The following is a 27,662-nucleotide window of genomic DNA, read 5'->3' as shown; positions in this document are numbered from 1 at the left end:
TTGTGTTCACGTCAACCTTTCTTCTCCTGAAAGCTGGCAGAACCACTTCTTTAGGAAGCTGAATTTATCTGATTTTCCATCTGGCTGGTCATAGGGTGATAGGGTGATATCAGGATATGTGCAATATTTTGAAGGATATTTAATTTTTTTCTTATCAAAGCCTCTGGGCTGCTTAACACACAATCCCCATAGCCCAATGTTTCTTTCTGGACTCAAGAATGTGAGCAGCATGAAAAAGAGAAAGAAAATATATTCATAAGAGGGATGGCTAGATTGAAACTGCACACCACGTGTGACAACTGAATTTCCAAAAATCCCTACTTCAAACGCTTGTTCATACTTTCATTTCTGAAGCTGCAGCTATACTTTTCAAAAGAAATGCGTTAAAGTGAAAGCTTTATAACTATGCATGTTTGCAGGACTCTTAAGATATTGGTTGCCTGGTTACGACGTTGGGGCATATTGCCTGGAAGAAGCATTAATCCATGCCCAGCCTTCTATTCTACTTCCTTGTTCCTTGTTCAGTCTGTTCACAACAAGAAATGCATTGAATGATATGGCTGGATAATTTGCAGACATGGAAGAAAATTTCATGGAAAGCAGTTTAAGGAGCCGAGAAGACGAAAGAGGTAATTGGCCACGTTCTTTTGCCGTTTTGATCTGGGGATAGCCGTTAACCAAAAATCTCCAGCATTTTCTTTTTCCTTAGCAAAATTCCTTCACCTGCAACGCTACCTCCTCTGATCTTGAATTATTACGCTGTCTGCAGACAGAATACTAAGAAGTGATTGTTCTCTGATTTTGATAAAAATGTGAAGAGTTCTGATGCAAATATTGTTTCGGAGCGACTTTTTATTAATCTGGGGAAACTTGCTTGGGAAAGTTTGACTATCGGATGTCTGATCCCTCTTATCTGGACATTTTCTAGAATGTGTAGCATACCCAAGCACATTATAATAACTGAAGGGCAAATTTAACACTCTGAGTAATCAGCAGCCACACTTAACTTGCAACAGAAGGGGGCAAGGATAGGATGGTAAAGCACCATGACAAAGTCAAGACACAAAACCTTTCAGGGTTTCAGAATAATCTTTTGATGAGTTGGTTTTTTTTTTTTGCACTCTCTTTGGGGTGTACGTTACAGGTTTGTTTCTTTTTTCATTATTTCATTATTAAGAAATGAAACAAGGTTGCCTACGCCTGGCACTTGCTGTACAGTATTATAATTTGACACCACGGTTAGAAGAGGCTCTGAAAATTACAGAAAAAAATATTCCGTATTATTCAATAATATTATTGAATTGAGGCTGTAAGTTGCCAGTCCTGCTTAGAGGAATCCAAATGGAAGTGAAAAAAAGGAACAACAATGGGAGCATTTAGAGAAGAAAAAAAATGGCGGCCTTACAAGTTTCTTCAGGAGATTCAAAGTGGCACCTAGAGAAAGAAGAAGAATATTTTATTATTTATTTATTTGAAATTTAAACGACATATTAATTTTCTTTCAAATCAGATGGATTACTTCCCTCCATTCAATCTAGCCTACCCTGAGATGAATTCCTTTGGTTGGGTCATTCTGTGACTGTATAATTATGAAGAAGGCCTTAATAAGCTTTAGGCTCTATCTGATTTGCTTAAATTGATCTCCCAAGTGAAATGCGTTTTAAAATGGAAATGAAGTGCTTCTCTGTGAATTGGGTTTGCCTAACTCTTTTGACCAATGAATGTATTTGAAATTAACAGTGAAGTTTGTGGGTGTTCTTACAAATAAAGCAACCCCAATCTTCAGAACATGGGGAAGGGATATTATGTATGTACAAGACAAAAACCAGTCACCTGCAACTATTTGGTTTTTTAAGAATGTTTGGGATACCCACCTAGACTTCAAGGATGTTTTTGTGAATAAAAATAGGGAGTGGCAACTTGTTTTACTCTAGGACACCTTTCTACTTAATTTTTTGAAAGTAAAATAACATTTTAGAAATACCAATTTATTATTCATAGGCACCATGTTGACTCCTATGGTAATTGTACATATTTATTTAAAAATTGACCAGTGATTAATCTAGCTAACCAACAGTTCTGGAGCCCTTAAACTTCTGAAAATGTGACAATCAGCAATAAGTTATATTTCAATTTGCTCTCATTCGTAGATGATGATAATGATGATATAATAATAATAATAATAATAATAATAATAATAATAATAATAATAATAATAATAATAATAATAATAATAATAATAATAATAAAGTTGGAAGGGACCTTGGAGGTCATCTAGTCCAACCCCCTGCTCAGGCAGGAAACCGTATACCATTTCAGACTAATGGCTGTCCAGTCTCTTCTTAAAAACTTGCAGTGTTGGAGCATTCACCACTTCTGAAGGCAGGTTGTTCCACTGATTAATTGTTCTAACAGTCAGGAAATTTCTCCTTAGTTCTAGGTTGCTTCTCTCCTTGATTAGTTTCCATCCGTTGCTTCTTGTCCTGCCTTCAGGCACTTTGGAGAATAGCTTGACTCCCTCTTCTTTGTGGCAGCCCCTGAGATATTGGCTATGTTGAATCAACCCATGAACTTTAAAAGATCAGATTGTTTTGTACATTTTTGAGAATGACAGGAAATTTATCACAGTCTCAAGATTTCCTCCATGGTAGGATAGGCTGCAAACAAAGCACTCAACAAATGCAGCTCACTATGACTTTATAGAACTTTCAGTAAATTTTCATGGACAAAAATGTCAAAGGGCAGAGATCAATAGGCAATATACTTGTATTTTCCTGATATAAGGTTCAGTGTATATTGCCAGGCCAAATAGTGAATCTACCTCATGGCCTTCTTGATAGTTCTTAATATTCATCTGTGCAGGAAATAGCCTCAAAGTCCTGAATTCCTATTATCTAGACCAGGAGTAGGCAACCTTGGCTCTTTTATGACGCATGGACTTCAACTCCCAGAATTCCTGAGCCAGCCGCGCTGAGGGGAAAGGGAGAGGTTTCCAAGCTGAGCCATGCTGGCTCAGAAATTCTGGGAGTTGAAGTCCAGGAGTCATAAAAGAGCCAAGGTTGCCTACCCCTGATCTAGACTATGATGAGAACAAGTATCCTTGGTATTGGATCCAATGTGTGGGATTCTTTGTTATGGCAGCATTAAAGTTATATGCCAGTTAGTTATCTGAAACATATGAAATACAAACAGGTTTTCTCAACCTTGGCAACTTTAAGAGGTGTAAACTTCAACTCCCAGTCCCCCCCAGCCAGCATAGAAGGATACAACAATTAAAAGGTGCCTCACGTAGCACGGTGAATGCCGTGTAATAACCATAAGGATAAATGTTGATTCTGCTTGCCATGTAAACTTGGTGGAACAGCCTATAGGTGCACACTTAATCAATCTCAATTTCAACAAACAATTGTAGTTTATATTCAGCTTTCTGAGTGCATATGAACTGCTCAGGATGACTTGCTCTGGACTAATGTCTTATTCCGGATCCTGTTGGCAGGGTCTGATGGGGGCCACCAGGTCTCCCCATCTCTCTTTCTCCAGCTACCAAGCAATCAGACACTACGTTTTCGTGGCAAAAAGGCAGCAGCTTGGGAAGCAGCTTGGGAAGGGGTGTCGGTGCCCACAGAGGACCCCCATGGATTGCTGGAAGAAGAAGGGGAAGACAGCAGGCTTCTTAAGGAGATGCCTCTCTGCCTGGAGGAGAAACGCAAGCTCAGGTAGCAAAGCTCTTGATTCTTGCCGAGAGACTCTTGAGGAGGAGAACGTTGAAAAGTGTGCAATTAAAATGACATTCCCAGCTCCATGTCCTCAGAGAGCACAATGAGTGCTAATTACGGGCTTTGCGACTGAAGGGCACCCTCTCAAGAGAAGCATCCTTAATTGGGCTCCATCTTTTCTGGAGACTCTTGTGGAATAGAACAAAGGCAGTTGGTGTTCTGAACCAGCCAACTACCGGCCTTGTAATAAGACAAACCCCTGTTCAAGCAGTAGAGACTGGAGAGCGTCTGGGGCTGCAAAGCGTCTGCCAAGTTTAATTCACAAGCAAGACAACAGAACAAAAACACAAGAACTTGAATCCTCAAGCGGAAGGGTTGCTTTCAGCAACCAGCCCCTCCCCAAACACTCCTTTTATTTAGAGTTCAGGGCGTGGTCTCCCTGTGCCTCCTCCGGAGGAGTCCCACAGCCTTTCTTTGTTTGTTCCTGCTCGACTGCCTCCTGCGTCGGGCGTCCTTGAACAGGGCCAGCTGTGGGTCATCATCCTCCGCACTATCGGGCTCACGCAGCTGAGAAGAGGGCCCCGGTTGAGGGCTCTGCGAAGCCTCCAAGCCATCATCAGCCGGTTCGTCTCCCTCCTCCCCCTCATCTGAGTCATCCGATACATCTGAGCCGGCTGCCGCACCCACCGGCTGGCCCTGAGTCACAACAGTTGGGAATCCAGAACATTTGGGAAGAGATCCAATGATGTAGTCCAGGGATGGCAAGCCTTTTAGAAACCGAGTGCCCAAACTGCAACCTAAAACCAACTTATGTCAGGTGCTGGGAGGGTGTGGCCCATTGGGTTGGCGTGGCTGCGGTGGTAACCGCAAACTGGGTGGGACTAAAAAGTTCAATCAATGAATTCCAACTTTGCGAGATCTGTTTTTTTCCTGTGAGAAGATGAAATTGATTGATTGATTGAACCTTTTTTTTTGCACATGGCGGCAGAGGCCTAAAGTGAAAAGGTTTTATAAAAAACAGCTGAAGGCCTAGGACTGGGGCGATGGCGTGCGTGCCCACAGAGAGGACTCCGCGTGCCACCTGTGGCACGCATGCCATAGGTTCACCACCACGGATGTAGTCCTAGCTGGGGCGGGGGGGGGAGATGATGTAGGAAAGGACAGTTGTTTCTAAGTGAAATGCAGCCCTATTGAATAATATCTTGTTCAAAGCAATTAGGAGCCCTAACCGTGGATTAGATTTCTCCATGTTGATGGAAGGTTTCATAAAACCTGTGGGGTTGGACACAATGGGGGGGGAGGGAGGAAAGGGAAGCAATGCTACACACTGTAACTAATGTATCTAATTGCAGTTATCTTAGCTTCTCATTTAACCGTCCTTTGCTTCAAGGATGCTGCAGAAGGAGGCGGTCAAGCAGCTCAGTGGTTGGCAACTTTGGCGCAGGGAGAAGTCAAAAACCCTGCGCCGTCTCCAGAGTCAGGCAAGCATAGCCGTCTCCTCTGCTGGGTTGTGGCGAGGCACTCTGCACCACATCGAAGGTACGGGCAAGGCACTGAAGGACTATTTTGGAGAGAACAATGTCTTAGGAGTTTGAGCTTGCCTTATGACTATTTGTATTCTGTCTCCAAAGGCCATTTTGGAACAGGGATCCAATCCTATTTCAACTTCTTGCGTTTCTTAGTCCTGTTGAATTTTGCTGCTTCCTTGCTGGTGGTGGGATTCGTGATTGCTCCAAATGCTGCCTTTGAAGCTCTACAACTCAACTGGACAAGTCAAGCAAACAGTAGTTTGGGTGAGTGAGTGACCCACGGCACCAGATCATGGGTTTTGAGCCCTCAATGTAGAATGTATTTGATTTATTAGTATGCCAGTGCAATCGAGAATGGCCTTTCAATGGCTCACCCTGAAAAAATACAATATCAAACATGCCCCCCTACAAGGTCCACTGCTTTTCGACATTTAAAAAAACTCACCTAGTCCAGTGATGGCGAAACCTTTAGTGACTGAGTACCCAAACAGCAACCCAAAACACACTTATGTATTGTCAGGTGCCAGGTGGGCGTGGCCCATTGGGTGGGTGTGGCTGCAGTGGGTAGCCATGGCTGCGGTGGTAACGGCAGACTGGGTGGGACTAAAAAGTTCAATCAATCAGTTCCAACTTTGCGAGAACATTTTTTTTCCCGTGAGAAGTTGAAATTGATTGATTGAACCTTTTTTTTTGCACACGGCGGCGGAGGCCTAAAGCAAAAAGGTTTTATAAAACCCAGCTGAAGGCCTAGGATTGGGATGATGGTGCGTGTGCCCATAGAGAGGGTTCTGGGTGCCACCTGTGGCACGCGTGACATAGGTTCGCCACCACAGACCTAGTCAAAGGGCAGAAAGATGTTCAGCACAAAGCTGAGATAGGATTGGACACACCTAAGAGGATGGACTCAAGTTTCGAAAGGGTCTTGGTAGTCTTGAAAATCCAGCCTCTTTGTAACAAAATTCAGTTTGGTGGCAAAAATTGTAGGTCCTGCATTTAGGTAGGAAAAATCAGATGTACAGGTATGGGATAAGTTATTTGGATCTGGGCATCCTAGACCACGGATTAAAGATGAGCCAGCAGTGGGCTGCAGCTGCCAAAAATTATGGGATGTGATGGTTCCACTTTATGCTGCACTGGTCAGTATTCCAGATATGGTACAACCAGCGCAGCATTGAATGTTTAAATCACTTCCTATGATCTCCACCTTATTCCTTTGTTGATGCAGCCCACAGTGCTGAAAAAGAAGTACGGAACACTCTCAAAAATAGTGAGGGTCTTGGAGATTGAATTTTAAGATGAACTACAAGAATTGAGGTTGGAACTCTAAAGAAAGAAGCTTAAGAAAAGACACGTAAAATCTTCCAGTACTTGAAGTGCTATCATAGGGAAAAAGATATAGATTTATTCTATGTAATACCTAAAACTAGAACAAGAACTAATGGGTGGAAGCTTTACAGAGAGTAAGGCAAACTTGAAATAGGCAGGAATTTCCCAACTGTGAGAGTTATTAAGCCGTGTAATAGCCTACCTCTTGGAGTCCATCACTGGAGGTTTTCAAACAAAGATTAAACACCCATTTGTCTGGGATGATCTGAGGATTCCTGCTTTGGGCTGGACTTCAAGGTATTTTTCCAACCCCATGGTTCTATTATGCCTTGCGGCGGAGGCAGAAATTCAACAGGCGTAGCAGACCACCTTGCTTTTGAAAATGCCAGCCACAGTTGCTGGCAAAATGTCAGAAATCTGTTGTCTACATCAAGGTCACTAAACCCTGAAGACCAACCCTGCCCAACATTTACTGGCTGTGAAAGGCTAATCAGTATAAGACATAGCTTTAATCACAGTGCATTTCAAGGAGAGAGAATCTGATTGAATTTCTGCTTGCCATTTGAGCTCTCATCGATAAAATATATTTGTGATGCTTCCAGGGAAGACCTATAGAGCAGATACACTGGGTACTCTTGTATAAGTAATAAGAAATGTACATTTACCACATCTGAAAGTAAATAAACTCAATTTTGAGGAACAGCACACAAATGTTTAAAACATCCCTCCTTCGATCAGTCAATCAATAAAGCATTAGTTACTACATTTTGAAGCGAATTAGATAATTACCCCCTGCTTTTCAAAGAGCTGGGATGGGTTTATAAGACAATTTGAGATAGGAAATGAAGTGCATTGCCATCTAAAGGAGTAATTACCCTAAAACCGTTAAGGTCAAAGACTAACATTACCTAAATGACATCACTAAAAGGCTTGTTGGAAGAATAGGCTGCAAATGTACTGTGAAGGAGAATTTAGATGAGTTGTTGGAAAAAGCAATTTCAGCAACCAAGATCCTGCATTTCTGATTGAAAGTAGCAAGGTGGACCCAGGGGGAGGGCATTCTCAGTGGGTGCGCCAGCCCTCTGGAACTGCTTGCCTACCGAAATCCGGATGGCCCCCGACCTCCGCACCTTCCGGCGCGACTTAAAAACTTACCTGTTCCAGCAGTCCGGCCTGGCCTGATAGCTCTTGGGGTCTCAGTTGTTTTTACTACTGTTTTTTACTATTGTTCAACTGTATACCTACCTTACTCTGTACACCGCCCCGAGTCCCTCGGGAGAAGGGCGGTATATAAAAACAAACAAATAAATAAATAAATAATAAATAAATTTTTTCCAGGAATGGTGCTAAGAGCGGCTGGTATTTTGTCCATATTTTTATTTTATTTTTTATTTCCTGAGCAGGACTAGGTTATGTGCTGTGACCCACCCTTGCAAAAATCAAAGGCCTGCATGTTGGAAGGAAAGCTAATTCTTGCTTTCTAATTCCTTCCAGTGAATGCTGTATGTCAAAAATACAATCCCATACCTCAAGGCTTGGTCAGCTATTTTTCCTATATTATGGATCTTCTGTCAGGCAAGGTAAGAAATTATATCCCCAAGGATATATTCCCAGTACCTTGGGAAGTAGCTACAGTGACCAGCACGTATGATGTGGATGTTTATTTCCCTCCAGGGATTCATAGAACAAACCTACCTGTTCTATGGCTATTATCCAAATATGGCTGCCAGCTTTGTCAACTTTGCCTATGACATCCCTCTTGCTTATCTCCTCACGACACTCTTCTACCTGCTCTTCTGCCTGGCCTGGATTGTTCAGAGGTGAGCACTGTTGCGGCCTCTATAAGGTGGAATCAAAATGCAGGATCCAAATTAAATAATCAAGGTTCAGTACAGTATTTATTAAGCAACACACACTGGAGGGACTCCCTCTCAAGAATGAGAGCCAGTTTGGTCTAGTGTTTAAGGCTCCAGGCTAGAAAATGGGAGACCATGAGTTCAAGTCCCACCTCAGCCATAAAAGTCAGCTGGGTGACTTTGCACCAATCACGCTCTCTCAGTCCAGCCCACCTCACAGGGATGTTGTTGTTGTGATGTGGAAAATAGGAGGAGGAAGGTATGTTGGATATGCTCGCCATCTTCAGTTATTTGTGTAAATAATAAAGGCAGGATAAAAATAAATTTTAAAATATTAAAAAGGATGCACTCGTATTTATACATCTCAGAAAGGTGAGAGAGACTAATGCATAAGCCACAGATGATGTAAGCAGACATACTTTTAGCTAAGGGATTTCAAGTTACTGCAGGTCATCTTCTACCACACCTGAGCCCAAAATTTGTGCTGCTAAGTGAGACAGTTGTTAAGTGCGTATTGCCACAGTTGTTAAATGAATCTCTACAGCTGTTACATTAGTAACAGGGTTTTTAAGTGAATCTGGCTTCCCCATTGACTTTGGTTTTCAGAAAGTTGCAAAAGTGATCACATGACTCTGGGACATTGCAACTGTCATAAACATGAATCAGTTGCCAAGCATCCAAATTTTGGTCTTGTAACCATGAGGATGCTGCAACAGTCATGTGAAAAATGGTCATAAGTCATTTATTCAGTGCTTCGAACGGTCACTAAATGAATGATTGTAAATCAAGGACTACCTATATAGCTGATGGACTGCAGATAACTTCCTGTGCCTGTTTTCCTTCAGAAACGGAAAGGCAGGAATTAAATAATAAAATGGAGCAAAGTATCTTCCTTAAATCAAGAGGAAGGGGCATGTAATGTATTGGGTCTAATTACTTAAACTGTTTTCACTGTCTTTGAATGCTGCTTGAGATTGCTTAATCAGGTGGTCTGTGTAACGGTCGCTGGCTGCCCAGACATGCAGTCTCCAGGACGATCATTGGTTGGCTCTGGGGCGGGAATAGGTTCCTTCAAACCTATTAGCCGCCGCCTAGTGGCCAGCCATATAAGTAGCTGCGTAGAAGCCTGGGTTAAAAGTTCTGTTCCTGTTACTACAATAAAGCAATGTTCCTGTTTGAACCCTCTCGTCTCGCCTCCTGCTTCCAAGAAATGCACTACACAACAGGGCAGTTTTGGGAATGCCAGATGCCCGAAAGGAAAACTTCTTCCAGTGGCATAGTGAGATATGGAGCAAACCTAATCTATTGGAATTGTTCTAGTAAGATTAACAGCCTGCGGGCTTATATCTCTATATATCATCTCAATTTAGTTGATTCTATTCATTTAAGAATTGTTTTTCCCCACAATAAGCAGCCATCTTGATCAGGGGTCCCCAACCCCTGGTCCGTGGACCGGCATACCAGCATCTGGGCCGCACAAACAAGTGAAGCCCCATCCGCTGGATGCAAGCAGCACACAAAACCACACCCTTTCTGGGCGCGGAAAAATCTTGCTCCACAGAACCAGTCCCCGGTGCCTAAAAGGTTGGGGGCCTCTAGTCCAGATGGATCCACTTGCTAAGAAACTCCTGTTGAAATATTTCTTGTCTTCTGTTCATCTTCAGGTCAGTCGTCTGTCTGAAACAAAGCCTGGTTAGTGAAGACACATCCCTTGCATTGTACAGCAACAAAATCTTTGCTGGCTGGGATTTCAGCCTGATGCAAGATAACATGGTTATGTTAAAGCACAAAAGCATCCGCTATGAGCTACGGGTAAGGACAGATGCTAAGACCAGATGTCTGGTGGCAGGTGAAGCGGCTTTTTTAATGTGCCTTGCTCCAGATGGGTTGGGCCAACCATTTCCCTGCCAGAAAGGGAAAAAAAGAGGTGCTGCCATTTATCCTGAGTTAATGTGACGTCCGATAGAATTATTTTTTTCTGAGACCCAAGTTCTAATGGGAATTATTTTTCCAAACATTTATTCATAGCCTAAGAACGGCTGTCTTCTTAACCTCTGCAACCTTTCAGCCCTCTCTGTTGCTAGAAGCTAGCCAGGAAAAAGGTAATAAGACTCAGGTAGTCCTCAGCTTACAACCATTTGTTTAGTGACTGTTCAAAGTTACAACGGCACCAAAAAAAAAGTGACTCCTGATGTTTTTCACACTATCGCAGCATCCCCCTGATCAAAATTTGGATGCTTGCAACTGGCGTGTACTTATGACAGTTGCACTTCCTTGGATCATGTGATTGCCATTTGGAATCCTCCCAACTGGCTTATGACAAGCAAAGACAACGGGAGAAGCCAGATTTATTTAACCACTGCTGTGATTCACTTAACAGTTGTGGCAGAAAAGGTTGTAAAACAAGGCACAACACTTAACAACTGTTAACAGAAATTTTGGACTCAATTGTGGTCTTAAGTTGAGGACTACCTGTAACCAAATTTCTCTCTCTCGCACAAACGCACCTTCTGTTCCACGGCTCTAAGAAACTACAGGACTGGGGTGTAGTTTTGTCCCCAGTTCTGCATCTGGATACAGGGGGAAACAAAACTTTCGGATTATTTTCAACGATCAATGAAACTGTTCTTCCCCCACCCCCACCCCAAAATAGATGCATTTGCATGATAAGTGGGATCTCACAGGGAACCTTTTTCATCTTGTTGTTTTCCAAAGGGGATGGATTTCTGATTTGTCAGGAAGGTGTAAAGAGATAAGCAGGAGCATTGCTAACTGGATTTTAATTTCTCACATGGTTGCTATGTTAATACAGGGTAATGTAACTAAGATAGGTTTTTTTTAAAAAGTAATGACAGTTTTTAGTTTGCTGGGAAAGCTACAGTTGACTGGGTTCCTACATGGCTTTAAAGACAACCGGTCAAGGTCACAAACCAACAAACTATGCTCAAAGAAATGGCTCTGTGCAATGTGCAAACATAACTCTCCAATGCAGGTTTGGGCAAAGCTAATTTTGTGGCGCCCTTGCTGCTCTCTGAGCTTGGTTGTTTGCTTGGAGACATTTCCTTACCCAACTACAGTAGGTAACATTATCAGTGTGACTGTGTGTGGGGGTTTGCTTCTTTTTTTGTATAAACTGCCCTGCCAGTTTTGGTGGAGGTCTGGTTTTCCTCCTTGGTAGTTCCTTGATATGGTATTTTTTTCCATTTGGTGGTTGTTTGGAGTCAATCCTTGCTTATCTGGGTGTACACTGCTGGATGAGATGTGTTCTGTATCTGTTTAACCTTTCAAGATTGTCTTTCAGAGCTGCTTTGATTGTGTTTTGTTCTGAGCTGCTTCAGATGCTTCTTATCTCTTCCTCCCCACTTCCAGATGGACCTGGAAGAAGCCAGTTTCCGCAAGCACCAGGCAATGTTGACCACATCCCAACGAATTGGGCTCTATGTCCTGAGAAGCCTGATCAACATTTTGGTTTTAGTGCTTTTGGGAGTCTCCTTTTACTGTATCTACCTGTCCGTGAGCCATTCCCAGGAGATGCTGGGAAAAGTAAGTATGTGGCCCTCAGTTACCCCTTAAGAGGTTGTGCTTCCCCTAATACTTAAGGCCCCACCCCTTTGTGACCAGTCCCCCATACTGTGGTAGAGGGATTTAGATTATCGCAAAAACACTTCCGGCTGGGTATGAGCAGCGATTATGGTGCTCAAAGTCCAAGCAGAGTCCTTATGGACTAAGGACTTACGTTAAGATAAGATAATCTTTATTGTCATTTTCTTTTTAAAAAATATTTTATTGATTTTTAACAATAACAATCTCTAGTGCTTGGTAAACAGAGTGTTGTTTGGGTTCATATGTTTAAAAAACAATCAGTAATAATTAATTTCCATAGTTCCAGAATCAATCTGTTAATTAATGATATATTTCTTTGATCTTCTCTTCTTCCAATAGTGTTCTCCTTTTATCAACATTAAGCAAATGTTGCTCTTAATGCTTTCAATATATACAAGGTTGAATATAAGTATTTTTCTTGTGTTTGTACAAATAACAGTAACATCAGCATATAACATCTTTTCTGATCTGCTTATATTTCAATTATATTCATAAAAGTCATCTTATTTAGTCACTATATATCCTGTTTTCAAGATTCTTATTTAAGCTTAGGTTCCCCTCTATAGTCAAACCATTCTTATCACTCATAGTTTTCTCAATGTTAATTACCTTTAAATATCCAAACCTTCCACTCATATACACCATCCCAATATTTTTATGTTTCATATATTATAAAGAATACTATACTATTTATACATCTTATCCTTCTTACTGTAGGGACCCTTTATAGCCATGATTTATCTATTCTTTTAACCATATTCCGACAAGTGTTTAATCATATATCCCATGAATCATGGGATCGTTAAGCAAATTTGGCTTCCCCCATAGACACTGCTTCTTGGAAGCCTTCTGGGAAGGTCACAAATGGCAACCACATGACTCCTAGATGCCGCAATTATTGTAAATACAGGCCGATTGCAAAGTGCCCGAATTTGGGTAATGTGACCATGGAGGTGCTGTGATGGCATAAGTGCAGGGACTGGTCATAAGTCACCTTTTTCAGTGCTGTTGTAATTTCGAATGGTCACATAAAAATGATTGTAAGTCAAGGACTACCTGTAGGAAGCCAGTTCTCTATCTCATAGGCCTTATTTGCCAAGAAAGCTCCTATTCAATACTATTTTTCTTTCTACAACATTCAGGCCCAAATAAATTCCTCTGTTTTTTTGGTACAGACGGACTCTCCTGAGAAAAGTCAGTACTTCCTGCAACTGCTGGTGGCTTATCTCCCCTCTGCTGTCATCACGGCTGCCAACCTCCTTGTCCCAATGATCTTTCAGTTCCTTGTGCCTCTCGAGAAATACCCACTCAGCTTTCAAATAAAAATCACACTTCTGAGGTACAAAAAATTAAATAGATCTGAGTATGTTTACTGTCACGACGTCCTCTGCCAGGAAACAAAAGCACTCCAAAAGGAACGGGTGACCAGGTTTATTTCTTCCACAAATCAAACCGCGGTAAAGTCAGCGTTGAGGCATCTAGCCTCAACGCTCTTTTATCATGTTACCACACCCTAACCCCACCCCTTCAAAGCAAACCGGCATCCGCCCGCCTCCCCATAAATGCCCCACCCATCACCTTGCATAGCCACCACCCACCGTGTGCACTGCTGCGGCCCGCCAAGCCCCCTCCCAGGTAAGCCTCCCTCATGCGCCCTAGTCCGTGCCAGCGTTGCGGCTGTTAGCTCCCCCCCGAGTCCATCTAAGCGCCCAGTGAGTGAGGGTGGCAACACGGGCACAGCCACACCCCCCTCCACGTTTTGCTGGGGCGGGCCTGTCTGTCCGTTCAGTCCTACGGTGCCTCCAGTCTGTTCCTGCCCGGACGCTGCCTGCAGCTCAGAGTCCTGCCGCCGAGATGTTAAAGGGCCCGGAGCAGACGCCAGCAGTAGTTCGGTGGGCGCCCGGCGCCGTCCTCGCCGACAAGGTGAACGCGCGTCCGCCGGCCGTCTGGAAGCGGACGCGCCGATCAGCTGGGCGCCGGCCAGCTGCGCGGCGGGGCTGCGGCGCGTTCTGCAGAGTTCGGGCGAAGCCACGCCCATCGACCGAATGCCCGGGGCCCGACGGAGCCGACGATCCGGAGGGGGTGCGCCGATCAGCTGGGCGCCGGCCAGCTGATCGGCGGAGCTGCGGTGCGCTCCGCGGTGTTCGGGCGAAGCCACGCCCATCATTCCAGCGTCCAGCTGATCGGCGGAGCTGCGGCGCACCTCACGGCGTTCGGGCGAAGCCACGCCCATCACGGTAGGTTCCGGGGCTCGACGGAGACAATGTCGGCGATCCGGAGGGGGCGCGCCGGTCAGCTGGGCGCCGGCCAGCTGATCGGCGGAGCTGCGGCGTGCTCCACGGTGTTTGGGCGAAGCCACGCCCATCACGGCAGGTTCCGGGGCTTGCCGGTGGCAATGTCGAGGCCCGAGTGGGCGGCGGACCGGCGGGGCTTGACAGTCGGCTTCCCCTACCACCTGCCCTCCTGCAAAAGAAGAACAACAAGATAGACCTCCGCGAAGACAAGCCGCTGAGTCCCCAGTGCTACCCCCCGGTTTGGACGGATGTGTTTGGTGAAAAGCCGTGACCAGACGATCTGCCTGAACATCCCCTTTCCTCACCCATGAAGCCTCTGCCAATGGATATCCTTTCCACAACACGAGATACTGTATCTGCCCCCTCCGTACCCGGGAGTCTAAGATTGCCTGTATTTCGTACCGGTCCCCGTGAACAGGCCCCGAAGCGTTCCCACCCGCCTTCTCTGTTATCCCCCTAGCGGGCTTTAGTAGACTACTATGGAAGACAGGGTGGATCTTCCCTAGGAACTTTGGCAACCGTAAACGGACGGTCACGGGGTTGATCACCTGAACCACTTGGAAAGGGCCAAGGAACTTAGGGCCTAGCTTCCTGCTCGGTACCCGTAAGTGCAAATATTTGGTTGACAGATACACCCACTCCCCGACCTTGGGGGTGTCGAAGGGCTCCCTTTTCCTGTCTGCCTGCTCCTTCACCCGTGCCTGGGCTTTCACCATCGCCTCCCTAGCAGTTTTCCAGGCGGCCCCCAATTGGTGCATCCACTCCTCAAGCCCGGTGGGTGTCGCCGGTCCCTGTCCACACTCCGGGACAGGGACAAAATCATACCCCGCCACCACCCGGAATGGTGTCAAACCCGTGCTGCTATGCACGGCGTTATTGTGGGCGACTTCCGCAAATACCAGGAGGTCTGCCCAGTCTGTTGGCTGGAACGACACATAGCTCCTGAGGAACCTTTCCACCGTGGCGTTGGCCCTTTCAGCGGCCCCGTTAGTGCTTGGGTGGTAACCGGAGCTGAGGCCCTGGGTAGAGCCGATGTGTCGTAGAAACTCTCGCCAGAACTGTGCTGTAAACTGGACCCCGCGGTCCGAAATAATCCGTCGGGGGACCCCGTGCAGCCGATAGATATGAGTCATAAACAGTCGTGCCAACCGTTTGGCGGACGGCAGCCCCTTGCAGGGGACGAAGTGCGCCTGTCTGGAGAAGAGGTCGATGACTGTCCAGATTACCGAGTATCCCCTGCTTTCCGGCAACCCGACAATGAAGTCCATGGCAATGTCTTGCCATGGCTGTACAGGGTCCGAAACTGTCTGTAGCAGACCCAACGGCTTCCCGACACGGGGTTTTGCTGTGGCGCATACGTGACATCTCCGGACGTGGTGTTCCACATCCGCCTTCATGCACGGCCACCAAAATTGACGGCGTGCCAAGTGTAAAGTTTTCAGGAAGCCGAAGTGCCTGGCATCGTGACATCGGCGCAAAATGGTGGGGCGTAGTGCCTGAGGCACATACAGCTTATCCCCGTGCCAGGCCAAGCCGTCGCGCATAGTTAGAAGACCGGGATGCTCCTTCAGCCAGGCGTCTGTAGCTAAGGCCTCGTCCATGGCACGGGACAAATCGTCCCCCACGCTGCAGATTGCCTGGGTCGCACTCGGGGATGCACTAGGCGGGATGAGCTCTTGTACAACTGCTTCTCGTTTGGTGTCGTATTGCGGCAGCCGTGAGAGTGCGTCAGCAAGAAAGTTCCGCCCCCCCGGTACGTACTTCAGGACGAAATTAAACTGCCGGAAAAAGAGAGCCCATCTGACGTGCTTGGGCGCCAGTTTCCTCGGGGACTGCAGGACCTCCAAGTTCTTGTGGTCTGTCCAGACCTCGAAGGGATGGACAGCCCCCTCCAGAAGATGTCGCCACGTCTCCAAGGCTGCGCGCACGGCGAACGCCTCCTTCTCCCAAATTGCCCACGAGCGTTCCGCCGACGACAGTTTTTTGGAGGAGTAGGCACATGGTTGCAGCACGCCCTCCGTGTTCCGTTGCAACAGCACAGCCCCTACCGCGACATCACTGGCGTCGACTTGGACCACATACGGACGGTCGGGATCAGGATGTACCAACACCGGCTCCTTAGCAAACAGGGCCTTCAAAGTCTCGAACGCCCGTTGACACGTGGTGGTCCACGCCAGCTTCAACCCCGGACGTGGTTTCTCCCCGGATTGCCGCGTCCGCAACAGGTCCGTCAGCGGCAGGGCTGTCGCTGCAAAACCTGGGATAAACTGGCGGTAAAAGTTCGCGAACCCCAAAAAACTCTGCAGCTGTCGCCGCGTCCGTGGCGCCTGCCATTGCAGGACGGCTTCCACTTTGCGAGGGTCCATTTCTATGCCGCTCGCAGACACTCGATACCCCAGATAATCCAGCCTCGTCTTGTGGAACTCGCATTTGGTGAGTTTCACATAAAGGCGGGCAGCCAGCAGCTTCCGTAGCACCTGGCGCACGAGGGCGATATGCTCCTCCATAGTCTTAGTATATATCAAAATGTCATCCAGGTACACTAACACCCCGCGGTACAGGTGCTTGTGAAGCACCTGGTTTATCATCTGCATAAAGACGGCTGGGGCCCCCTGGAGTCCAAACGGCATGACTCGGAACTGGAAACTGCCCAACGGACAGTTAAACGCCGTTTTCCACTCATCCCCAGCTCTGATCCGCACCCGATAATACGCCTCCCGTAAATCTAGCTTCGTGAAGATGCGTCCCGTCGACAAGTGTGCCAGAAGATCTTTCATGAGTGGCAGCGGATACAGATGTTCGACGCAGACCGCGTTGACGCCTCGGAAGTCGACACACATGCGAAGCGTGCCATCCTTCTTCTCCCGGAACAGTATTGGCGCTGCTATCTTGGATCGGGCAGGTTGGATGAACCCCCTCGCGAGATTTTTGTCGATATAACGACGTAGCTCCTGCATCTCGCGAGGCGTCAAAGCGTACATGCGCGGTTTTGGCAGCTTTACGCCCGGCTCAAGCTCGATGGCGCAGTCCGTCGCTCGGTGAGGAGGCAGAGCGTCACACTCTTTCTCGTCGAAAACCTCTGCTAGGTCGGCGTACACCTGTGGGAAGCAGGCTTCCGCCACCCCCTCTGCCCCTTGAACCCGTTCACCACCTAGCTGCTCAGAAGGACCCACATATGCGTGTGGTGCTGGTTGTGGCCCTGTCCCCAACCGTAGGTGCCGGCAGCCCTCCCCCCACCAGATCGTGGGCCCCCACTTGTCGAGCCATGTCAACCCCAGAATCACTGTCTCCGTCATTGATGGAACGACAAGGAATCGCAAAGTCTCCCAGTGGGTCCCCATCTCCAATCGAATAGGACCCGTCACCCGAGTGACTGGAGCCCCCCCCCCAAAAGGGATCCGTCCACCTGCTGGAAACGAAGGGGAGTTGGCAGGCGGCGCACCTCCAATCCCAGCCGGGCAACCACCACTTGGCTGATAAGGCACCGGGTGCTGCCTGTGTTGATCAGTGCTGGGCAAGCCTCCCTATGTCCCGTTCGCAGGTTGATGAGCACGACCGGAACTGTGAAAGGCACCACTGGGTCACTCACCATAGGGTCCTCCTCCTCCTCCAGGCTCTCGTAGGGCTCTGGGTCGTTGGCCTCGGGTGGTTCCGCGCCGATTGCTGATGTCGTCATCAGGGACGCCAGCTGGTGAGCAGCTCTTGTTCGCTCCACCGACTTTCGTGCTGTGGGGCCCTTTCCGGCGGGGGTTGCTGCGGCGGCACGAGGTGCCGGCAAGGGGCAAGTGGCCACTCGGTGTCCCGGCTGATCGCACCGGAAACATCTTATAGCTGGTCTCGGAAGCGGCACAGGTGGGTTTGCCGTTGGGGCCACGTCCTTCCGATCCTCCTCCTTTGGCCTCTCAGGGGTCCTACGGGTCCCGACCACCCCCTCCGACTTACCCCTGCATTCGCGCAGCCGGACGTCAAGTTCTACAGTGACCCGGTACCACTCCAGCAGTCGCTCGGGCACTCCACGCACCACGCACGCCCTCCGCAGCGCGCCGTCCAACCCCGACTGGAAGTGGTGTACCAGCAAGCGTTCCGGCCAAGAGCGGAGCATACGAGCCACCTGGCGAAATTCAGCGACATACTCTGCTGCGGGCCTGCCTTGTTGTCGCAGCCCCACCACCTCCGCCTCAGCCCTGTGGGTGCGGGCCACATCCTCGAACTGCGTCCGCAGTGACTCCAGGAACAACCCGACGTCAGCCAGCTCCCGAGCATGCTCGCCATACAGGTCAGCCGCCCAAGCTGCGGCCTCTCCCTGCAGGCTTGCTGTGATAGCCACCACCATGGCCCATTGGGAGGTATAGGCTGCACCGTACTGATCCAGGTGGTGAATGGTGTGGCTTAGGAACATGGTGAGCCGGTCAGGGTGGCCGTCGTACGTAACTGGCAGTGGTGGAGGGCCCCAGAAAACCCCCGGGCCCCAGGGGCCCCCCTGGGCCCTGGGCCCCCTTGTACCTGGTGCTTGGTGCCGCCCGCTCCATGGCCGGGCGGACGCCCCGGCCGTTGTTGCCCACCTGGTGGCCTCTGCCTGGTCTGACGCCCCGGGGTGTTGTCGTTCGGCCTGAACAGCTCCCATCTCCGTCAGCCGTGATGGCGGGCCCCGAAACCTTGGGCCTGCCAGGCAGAAACTGGGCTGGCCCGACTGGCCGGGTGTCAACCTCTGTAGCGACCATCGCCGCGTGTCCTGAGCCGGTCCCGCAGGCGACCAAGGTGCAGTGTCCTGATACCCAAACTCCCCAAAACGGTCCCGCAACACATCCATTGTGTAGGCCCCTGGGGCCGTAGAGTAGCTCCACTCCTCGCCTTCCTCCTCCGTCAGCCGCCGCTCCCTCCAAGCCGGCACTGCGGCCCGTGAACGGCCCTCACCACGGACTTGGTCCAAACGCTCCAAGGGAGGGCTCTGCCACCCCTCCCCGCTCTGAGCCAGAGACCCTTCCTCCCAACTATCACCAGCTTCAGCCGAGGCCATAACCCCCTTGGTCGTCGGCCGCACTGCTGGCCCCTCTGTCACGCCAGGATCAGGTGGAGTTGCAACTGCAGCCCCAACAGCCCCTTCCTCCTCGGCTGCCAAATCAAGCCCCGATGGATCCTCTGCCATACCCAAAGCGTGAGTAACAGCAGTAGGTATCCTGGAACAACGCTGACTTACTGTCACGACGTCCTCTGCCAGGAAACAAAAGCACTCCAAAAGGAACGGGTGACCAGGTTTATTTCTTCCACAAATCAAACCGCGGTAAAGTCAGCGTTGAGGCATCTAGCCTCAACGCTCTTTTATCATGTTACCACACCCTAACCCCACCCCTTCAAAGCAAACCGGCATCCGCCCGCCTCCCCATAAATGCCCCACCCATCACCTTGCATAGCCACCACCCACCGTGTGCACTGCTGCGGCCCGCCAAGCCCCCTCCCACGTAAGCCTCCCTCATGCGCCCTAGTCCGTGCCGGCGTTGCGGCTGTTAGCTCCCCCCCGAGTCCATCTAAGCGCCCAGTGAGTGAGGGTGGCAACACGGGCACAGCCACACCCCCCTCCACGTTTTGCTGGGGCGGGCCTGTCTGTCCGTTCAGTCCTACGGTGCCTCCAGTCTGTTCCTGCCCGGACGCTGCCTGCAGCTCAGAGTCCTGCCGCCGAGATGTTAAAGGGCCCGGAGCAGACGCCAGCAGTAGTTCGGTGGGCGCCCGGCGCCGTCCTCGCCGACAAGGTGAACGCGCGTCCGCCGGCCGTCTGGAAGCGGATGCGCCGATCAGCTGGGCGCCGGCCAGCTGCGCGGCGGGGCTGCGGCGCGTTCTGCAGAGTTCGGGCGAAGCCACGCCCATCGACCGAATGCCCGGGGCCCGACGGAGCCGACGATCCGGAGGGGGTGCGCCGATCAGCTGGGCGCCGGCCAGCTGATCGGCGGAGCTGCGGTGCGCTCCGCGGTGTTCGGGCGAAGCCACGCCCATCATTCCAGCGTCCAGCTGATCGGCGGAGCTGCGGCGCGCCTCACGGCGTTCGGGCGAAGCCACGCCCATCACGGTAGGTTCCGGGGCTCGACGGAGACAATGTCGGCGATCCGGAGGGGCCGCGCCGGTCAGCTGGGCGCCGGCCAGCTGATCGGCGGAGCTGCGGCGTGCTCCACGGTGTTTGGGCGAAGCCACGCCCATCACGGCAGGTTCCGGGGCTTGCCGGTGGCAATGTCGAGGCCCGAGCGGGCGGCGGACCGGCGGGGCTTGACATTTACTATAGAGCAGGGGTCTCCAAATGTGGCGGCTTTAAGACTTGTGGACTTCAAATCCTAGAATTCCTCAGCGAACCGTATTGGCTGAGGAATTCTGGGAATTGAAGTCCACAAGTCTTAAAGTTGCCATGTTTGGTGACCCCTGCTACGAGGGGGTGGGGAGTAAGACTGGTGCTTTCTTTACATTTTTAATTGGTCCACTGTGGACATACCAGATGGGAAGATATCAAGTAGAAGAAGGATTCAAGGTGATGAATGCCAATACAAAAAATCTATCAAGGTAAACCCATTTGAGTTCAAGGGCCTGCCTAGAGAAAGAAAAACTATTGATGCTTGCTTTCATAGCAAAGATGAGAAGGATAAAGAAACAGGGGAATCTAACAGTCAAGGGCTAAAAGGAAGGAAGACACTAAAATCTGGAAAGAGATTTCTTAAACTGACTTCATGTTTAGCCAGTGTATGCACAGGAGCAAGTTCCTTTCCCATCAAGGTAGATGTGGCACTCTGTTTTGAGCGATAGGCAGGACCAGACAGATCCATCATATTTTAAGAAGTTCCAGAATGGAATTATTTTTCATAATGCCATTATCAATTCCCCTTTGGAAATAGTTGGAAACCTGCCCTCATTTCTTTAGCAGGGTGAAGGACTAATACTTTTCTAGTTGTGAGCACCAATCTAAGCATCCCTGATCAATGCTATTGTTGGGTTGAGGACATCTGGGACTTGTGATTAAGCAGTATTTTAAGGGGCACTGGTGGTTCTCTAGTTGTAGGTTATAAATAGACTAGACTAGATTAAATGTATGGTAGTCCTTAGGCTTCAGAGAAGACACACTATTGTGTGGTGGCCACAGAGGTTGCTCTGCAGTCCGCTTGGAAGTATGGAATCTTAGCACTGTGTGGGCACTAGAAGTCTATTGTAGGAGCTGTGGGTGTTATTATTTGCTATTTATTTATTATTTATAGATTAAGTGTGATGTTAAGTAAACAGTTGCTTTTTTAGAGCAGTGCATCCTGCAGTTTTGAAGGACCCTGAAATTTAGAAGTTAGAGAGCATATCTAATCAATATTTTCCACTTTGCACATTGTGGAGAGTCTGAGAACTGGGTCCAAGGATGCGATGTATATGGTTGACATCTTCCATTGGTTGTTCTAATTTGTACCTTTTGATGCAGGCTGAGGTGCAAATATTAAACTATGTCTATTTCCATAGCTATTTCCAACCGCATCCTTTGTGGATCTCTACAGATCCAGCTGCTCTTAACAGACCACGTGATTTTCTTCCCCCTTCTGTCTTGGTTATTAGGCAACCTGACAGGTCCCTTCTCTTTTGACAGGAATGTCGTTCTGCGTTTTGCTAGCCTAATTGTGGTCCTTGTTACACTGTGGGGGCAGATCACCTGTAATGGGGACCCACAGAATTCCAAGTGCCGCTACTGTGGTTATAATAACCATCTTCACCCGGTAAGGGAAATAGTGGTTTTATGTGGGGGGTAGAACTGTTTAGAATTCCCAGTCAAAACAAACTGTGCTGTTATTTAATATTTTTTCTCAAAAGATTTCCTGTGGGGAAAAAAGATTGGAAAGATCTTTTTGTGGAGGGATCACAAAAAGTAGGATGGTGTCATCTAGAGTCTCATTTCCTAAAATTCAGAAAATGAAACACAGCAGTTGCCTGCTTGAAGCCAGATCTGGGCATATTTGGAATACAGCTGTTGTAATTAATGGAAGTTAAATTACACATTTAAATATGTATGACTAATTTGAGTCCCATCGATTTCAGTGGCTTCTGAGCTGCAGCAAGGTTACTTTACAATAATACAAAATCTAGGCCAAAGAAATCTAATCTTAACCCTAAATCTAAACCTGCCCCATAATTTAATCCTAATCCTATACCTAAACCCAAAATGAATGAACAGATGTAACACAGATTCCTTCATTCTCCTAACAAGAACTAAAATTTAATTTGAAATTAATTCCTGGGCTATTTGAAAGAGTTATAGCTCTCTAGAATATGGGCAAATGAGGAATGCAACTTTTTATGGGCAATTCGGTATAGGAAGAAACTAAAAAAAAACTTATCTGTCCCTCCAGTGCTGGGAGACTTCGGTGGGGCAGGAAATGTACAAGCTGATGATCTTTGACTTGGTGATCACACTGCTTGTGATACTGTTGGTGGAGTTCCCCAGAAAGTAAGTCATTAAGTTGTGTCATGTCTATTGATGGTGGAGGGGATGACTACAGGTGTTCCTCACCTTGTCACCAGTCGTTTAGCAGCTGTTCGAAGTTACAAAGACCACTCCAGGGGTATTTATGACCTGGCTCTGACATTACAACAACCGGAAACCCTGCGGTCACATGACTGCATTTTGGGTGCTTGGCAACCAGCCCGCATTTACGGCTGTTTGCAGCGTCCCGTGACTACATTTTCTTGCCAAAAATCTGCATTTGCTTTCGGTTTTCAACAAGACCGGCCTGTGACTGCAACCTTCATTTAATGATCTCTACAATAAAAGGAAATAAAATTGGGATGAAGATGGTAGAGGACAGGAAGGGCTTGGAGGAACGTTGTCCATGTGGTCGCGATGGGTCGGACACGACTTCGCAGCTAACGACAACAAAAATTGGGTTAATCTCAAGTGACTGCTTTACGACCTTCATAACTTGTGACCGTAAGAGGCAGGCTCCATTATGGTCAAAAATTAGAGGACCACCCATAGTTTGGTTACTTTCCTTAAGCGTGGGACTCTTCATGGGCCCCTATTGCTGACCGTGTAGTCATGTGACTGCTGGATGGGGCGCAAGCATCGGAACAACTCCCTTGGTCCAGGTAGGTTGTAAGTCGGGGACTACCTGGTATAAAGGAAAAAGTGAATGGCTGGAACAACATCTGGCTAAGTCGGGACTTCACCTGAAAGTCAGGAGTCGCCACAAAATCCGTACCTTCTCTCCCTTTCTTTCCTTTTCTAGGATGCTGGTGACATATTGGCCCTCCTGCCTCTTAATCAAGTGGTGGGGAGAACAGGAGTTCATGGTGCCTAACAACATTTTGGACTTGGTATATGGGCAAACCTTATGCTGGACTGGAGCCCTTTTCTGCCCTCTTCTGCCAGTGCTCAACACCATCAAATATACTGCTGTCTTCTACATGAAAAAGGTGATTCTACAACAGTGATGGCGAACCTTTTAGAGACCGAGTGCCCAAACTGCAACCCCAAACCCACTTATTTATAGCAAAGTGCCAGGCTGCATCAGCATTGTGGTGCCCTCAGGGGGAGGGGGGGGGCGTGACCCACTGGGTGGGCATGGCTGCAGTGGTCACGGCAGACTGGGTGACCATGGCCTGGGCCAGCCCCTCGCCATCTCTAGGGCATCCCCGGGGGGGCAACGCCGCTTGTTCGCTCACTTCCTGCCCTGTTGCATCCAAATGCCACATGCTCGCTGCGCTGGCAAACTTTGCTGGGGCAACGGCACACGTGCTCACAGAGAGGGCTCTGAGTGCCGCCCCTGGCACGCGTGCCATAGGTTCGCTACCACTGTTCTACAACAACTCCTAAGTGTAATTACAAGGTGGAGCAGAGAAGGGGCAATGGATGGGGTCTTGGTTGATTACTATGGGAAAATCCAGAATAGTGGCTTTCAAATTGTTTTCTGTCTTCAAGGAAACCTTTGTTTGTTGACAGGGACTTGGGGCAAGTGTTGATGGGATTGCTGGATTGAAAGCTTGAAGAAATTATAATAACAGGAAGAAGAGCCACAGCCAAGACAATAGTCAGATAAGAGAAACAAGAGCGTGGGACAGAAATGTAATTTGAAATGTCTCTTGTCATTCCCTAGTTCTTAGGGTAAAGGCAGGAAGAGGAGAGGCACATTCAGACATGCGAGATTCTACTGTAACCTTATAATAAAAGTGGAATTAGCATTCATAACTTTGGTGTTCTTGCCTGGTCTACCATGAAGGGCTGATATCCATTTAGCAAGTCTTGAATATACCTCTCCCTTCCCTGCCTTCATCCTATGTTCCCATCCTCAGTTCTGGGAGCTGAGGGACCACACATCTTCAAGCTGGCAAGGTTGAGAAACACTGCCACAGACCATTGTCCACAAATAGCCAGAAATAACAGAATACCAAGATGGAGCACCTTCATTGCAAGGATCTAATCTCACGGGCATTTGAAAAATGGCTTAAAAGGAAAACAGCAAGAACAATTTTAAAAACCATTTTGAGCATACATTTCTAAAAATATAAATAAAAAAATAATTTTGATCCAGTCCCAGTTTTATGGAAATAGTGAATAAAATGACAGCAGATGGTTTCGAAGAAATTGGGAACATTTTCAACAAAAAAAATTGGACATGATTCTAGACTCCAGTGCAGTGTTTGTCAACCTCAGCAACTTTTAAGATATAGGGACTTCATCTCCCAGAATTCCCCAGAATTGGGAAGGTGAAATCGACACATTGTAAAGTTGCTGAGTTTGAGAAATGCTGCTCTAGAGTTTTGATTGGTTTTTTTTACTCCCTTCTTCTAGCTCACCCTTTATGCCAACTGCCGTCCAGCTGAACGCACATTTCGTGCTTCAAGTTCCAACTCTTTTTTCCTTTTAATTCTGCTCCTGGGACTCATGATATCCTGTGTCCCAGCCCTATATAGCATATTCGTGTAAGTATAAGAGTGCCCTATAATCTTAACAGGGAGCAAACTCCAATAAATATTTTTGTTGATTTTCATCTTGGGACATCACAGGGAATCTATATACTCCACAGTGTAACAACGTTGACAACATCTGTAAAAGTAGAATATTAAAAGTGTTGCTAAGCCAATGCTGCTCAACTATAATTTACACAATAAACCCGATTTGGCTACCTTTAGGCCAAGAGTAAGCCTTAAGCAAGGGACGCGGTGGCTCAGTGGGTTAGGACGCTGAGCTTGTCGATCAGAAGGTCGGCAGTTTGGTGGGTCGAATCCCGAGTGCCGCGTAACAGAGTGAGCGCCTGTTACTCGTCCCAGCTTCTGCCAACCTAGCAGTTCGAAAGCACGTAAAAATGCAAGTAGTAAAATAGGGACCACTACGGTGGGAAGGTAACAGCGTTCTGTGCACCTTTGGCGTCTAGTCATGACCACGGAGACGTCCTCGGACAAGCGCTGGCTCTTTAACTTTGAAACGGAGATGAGCACCGGCCCCTAGAGTCGGAAACGACTAGCACACATGTGCAGGGGAACCTTTACCTTAAGCCTTAAGCTATGGTTTACACTCCAATAACCAATGTGCCATGGTGGCGCAGTGAATAGAATGCAGTATTATAGGCTAATTCTGCTGACTGCCAGCAGTTTGATTCTCCCCGGTTCAAGGTTGACTCAGCCTTGCATCCTTTCAAGGTCGGTAAAATGAGGACCCAGACTGTTGTGGGGCAATATTTGTAAACCTCTTAAAGAGGGCTGTAAAGCATTGTGGTGCAGTATATACGTCTAAGAGCTATTGGTATTGCTATTCACAGATCACTTTTGATTCAAAAACAAGCCAACTATGTTATGCTTTGATGAGTGAGCAAAGTGAGCAAGAGTATTATATTTAAGTAAATAAAATATGTTTTTAATTCCGTTCCCTGCTAGCTACCATCTCACTCCCAATTTTCCCTACAGACTGCCACCTTCAAAAGCATGTGGCCCGTTCTGTAACCAATCCACCATGTGGAATGTGGTCAGCAAGGCTGTGTCAGAGTTACCTGCTGGTGCCCAAGACTTCTTACGATTTGTGGGCTCACTCGCCTTTTCTGCACCCTTGTTTCTGCTTCTGAGGTGAGTAATTGTGGCTTCTACAGGAGTCTGGAGAACGGGGCATGGGAAGAAAAGGAGTTTCACATCCTAAGGATTGTACCATCTGGAGTAATATCATAATAATTATTTTCTCTCTCTCTCTCTCTCTCTCCTCATCCTTTCTTCAAGCGTCTTCATGTTCTACCTCAAGGCCCTGGCCAACTCATACAGTTCCAGGATCAAAGCTTTCAAAGGACAGCTCCGTCTCGTGAGTAGCGAATTAAAAGCAATCCAAAAGTGGGTATGAGATGGTGAAAAATTGACTCCAGGACTGGATAGCTCAAGATGGGCAACGGGCAGGTAGAAAAGATGGGGAGAGGGCAAATGATATATTTATCATGGTTCTGCGGATGCAAAGTTGATTCTCTTATATTATAATAATTGTTGGAAAGGACTTCAAATATTATCAAGCAGAAATTTGTGTTTAGAGTTTCTGGGATTAGTAGTCATTTTGCCTCATTTTGCCTTAAAAAAATTCTAATATTAACTCTGTGCAGGCTTAGTTCCTATCTTGTGAGACTACGGAAGCCAATTAGAGGAAACCATATTAGCGAGCTAGGGAAATTACCTATCTTCTTAAAGACATGCTTCCAGAATCAAAGTCACATGAAATATTAGTACCACTTTATAAAACCTCAGCAACACCACACCTGGAATACTGCATGCAGTTTTGGTCACCGCATTCCAAAAAAGATGTTGGGACTTTGAAAAAGGTGCAGAGAAGAGCAACTAAGATGATTAAAGGCTTGGAGACTAAAACATATGAAGAACGGTTCTAGGATTTGGATATGGCCAGTCTAGAGTAAAGGAGAACTAGGGGGTGACATGAGAGCAGTATTCCAGTATTTGAGGGGCTGCCACAAAGAGGAGGGGGATCAACTTATTTTCCAAAGCACCAGAAGGCAGGACAAGAAATAAATGGATGGAAACTAATCAAGGAGAGAAGCAACCTGGAATTAAGGAGAAACTTCTTAACAGTGAGAACAATTAACCAATGCAACAACTTGCCTTCAGAGGTTGTGGGTGCTTTGTCAGTGGAGATTTTTAAGAAGAGACTAGACAGCCACTTGTCTGAAATGGTATAGGATCTCCTGCATGAACAGGGGTTTGGGTTAGAAGACCTCCCTTCCAGCTCTATTCTCTTCAAAGCTTCCTGTACTTAAAAACTTATTTTTTTTTTCAATGAAATGGTGGGATGGAGGAAAGAATGCTAAATTCATACATGACACTACACTGGGATTTTTAAAATTGTTTGCT

The 27,662-nt window shown here is 47.6% G+C and overlaps 1 protein-coding gene across 1 annotated transcript in view; it reads left to right on the top strand.

Moving 5' to 3' along the window:
* Positions 1–27,446, top strand: part of LOC308676088 (transmembrane channel-like protein 7) — a 30,299-nt gene extending 2,853 nt beyond the window's left edge. Inside the window, exons 2-16 of the mRNA XM_081341812.1 lie at positions 420–629; positions 3,497–3,716; positions 5,107–5,255; positions 5,348–5,509; positions 8,066–8,151; positions 8,246–8,391; positions 10,092–10,239; positions 11,797–11,970; positions 13,206–13,369; positions 21,925–22,051; positions 22,682–22,779; positions 23,558–23,744; positions 25,120–25,250; positions 26,232–26,387; positions 26,535–27,446. Of these exons, the coding sequence (XP_081197938.1) occupies positions 578–629; positions 3,497–3,716; positions 5,107–5,255; positions 5,348–5,509; positions 8,066–8,151; positions 8,246–8,391; positions 10,092–10,239; positions 11,797–11,970; positions 13,206–13,369; positions 21,925–22,051; positions 22,682–22,779; positions 23,558–23,744; positions 25,120–25,250; positions 26,232–26,387; positions 26,535–26,652 (2,118 nt within the window). The 5' untranslated portion in view covers positions 420–577 and the 3' untranslated portion in view covers positions 26,653–27,446. The remainder of the gene's footprint in view (positions 1–419; positions 630–3,496; positions 3,717–5,106; positions 5,256–5,347; positions 5,510–8,065; positions 8,152–8,245; positions 8,392–10,091; positions 10,240–11,796; positions 11,971–13,205; positions 13,370–21,924; positions 22,052–22,681; positions 22,780–23,557; positions 23,745–25,119; positions 25,251–26,231; positions 26,388–26,534) is intronic.
* The last annotated feature ends 216 nt before the right edge of the window (positions 27,447–27,662 follow it).

The sequence above is a fragment of the Vipera berus genome, assembly GCF_964194415.1.
Source record: "Vipera berus genome assembly, chromosome: W".
Taxonomy (NCBI): domain Eukaryota; kingdom Metazoa; phylum Chordata; class Lepidosauria; order Squamata; family Viperidae; genus Vipera; species Vipera berus.
The sequence above is the reverse complement of the archived record's forward strand: the minus strand, read 5'-3'. Positions and strand labels throughout refer to the sequence as shown.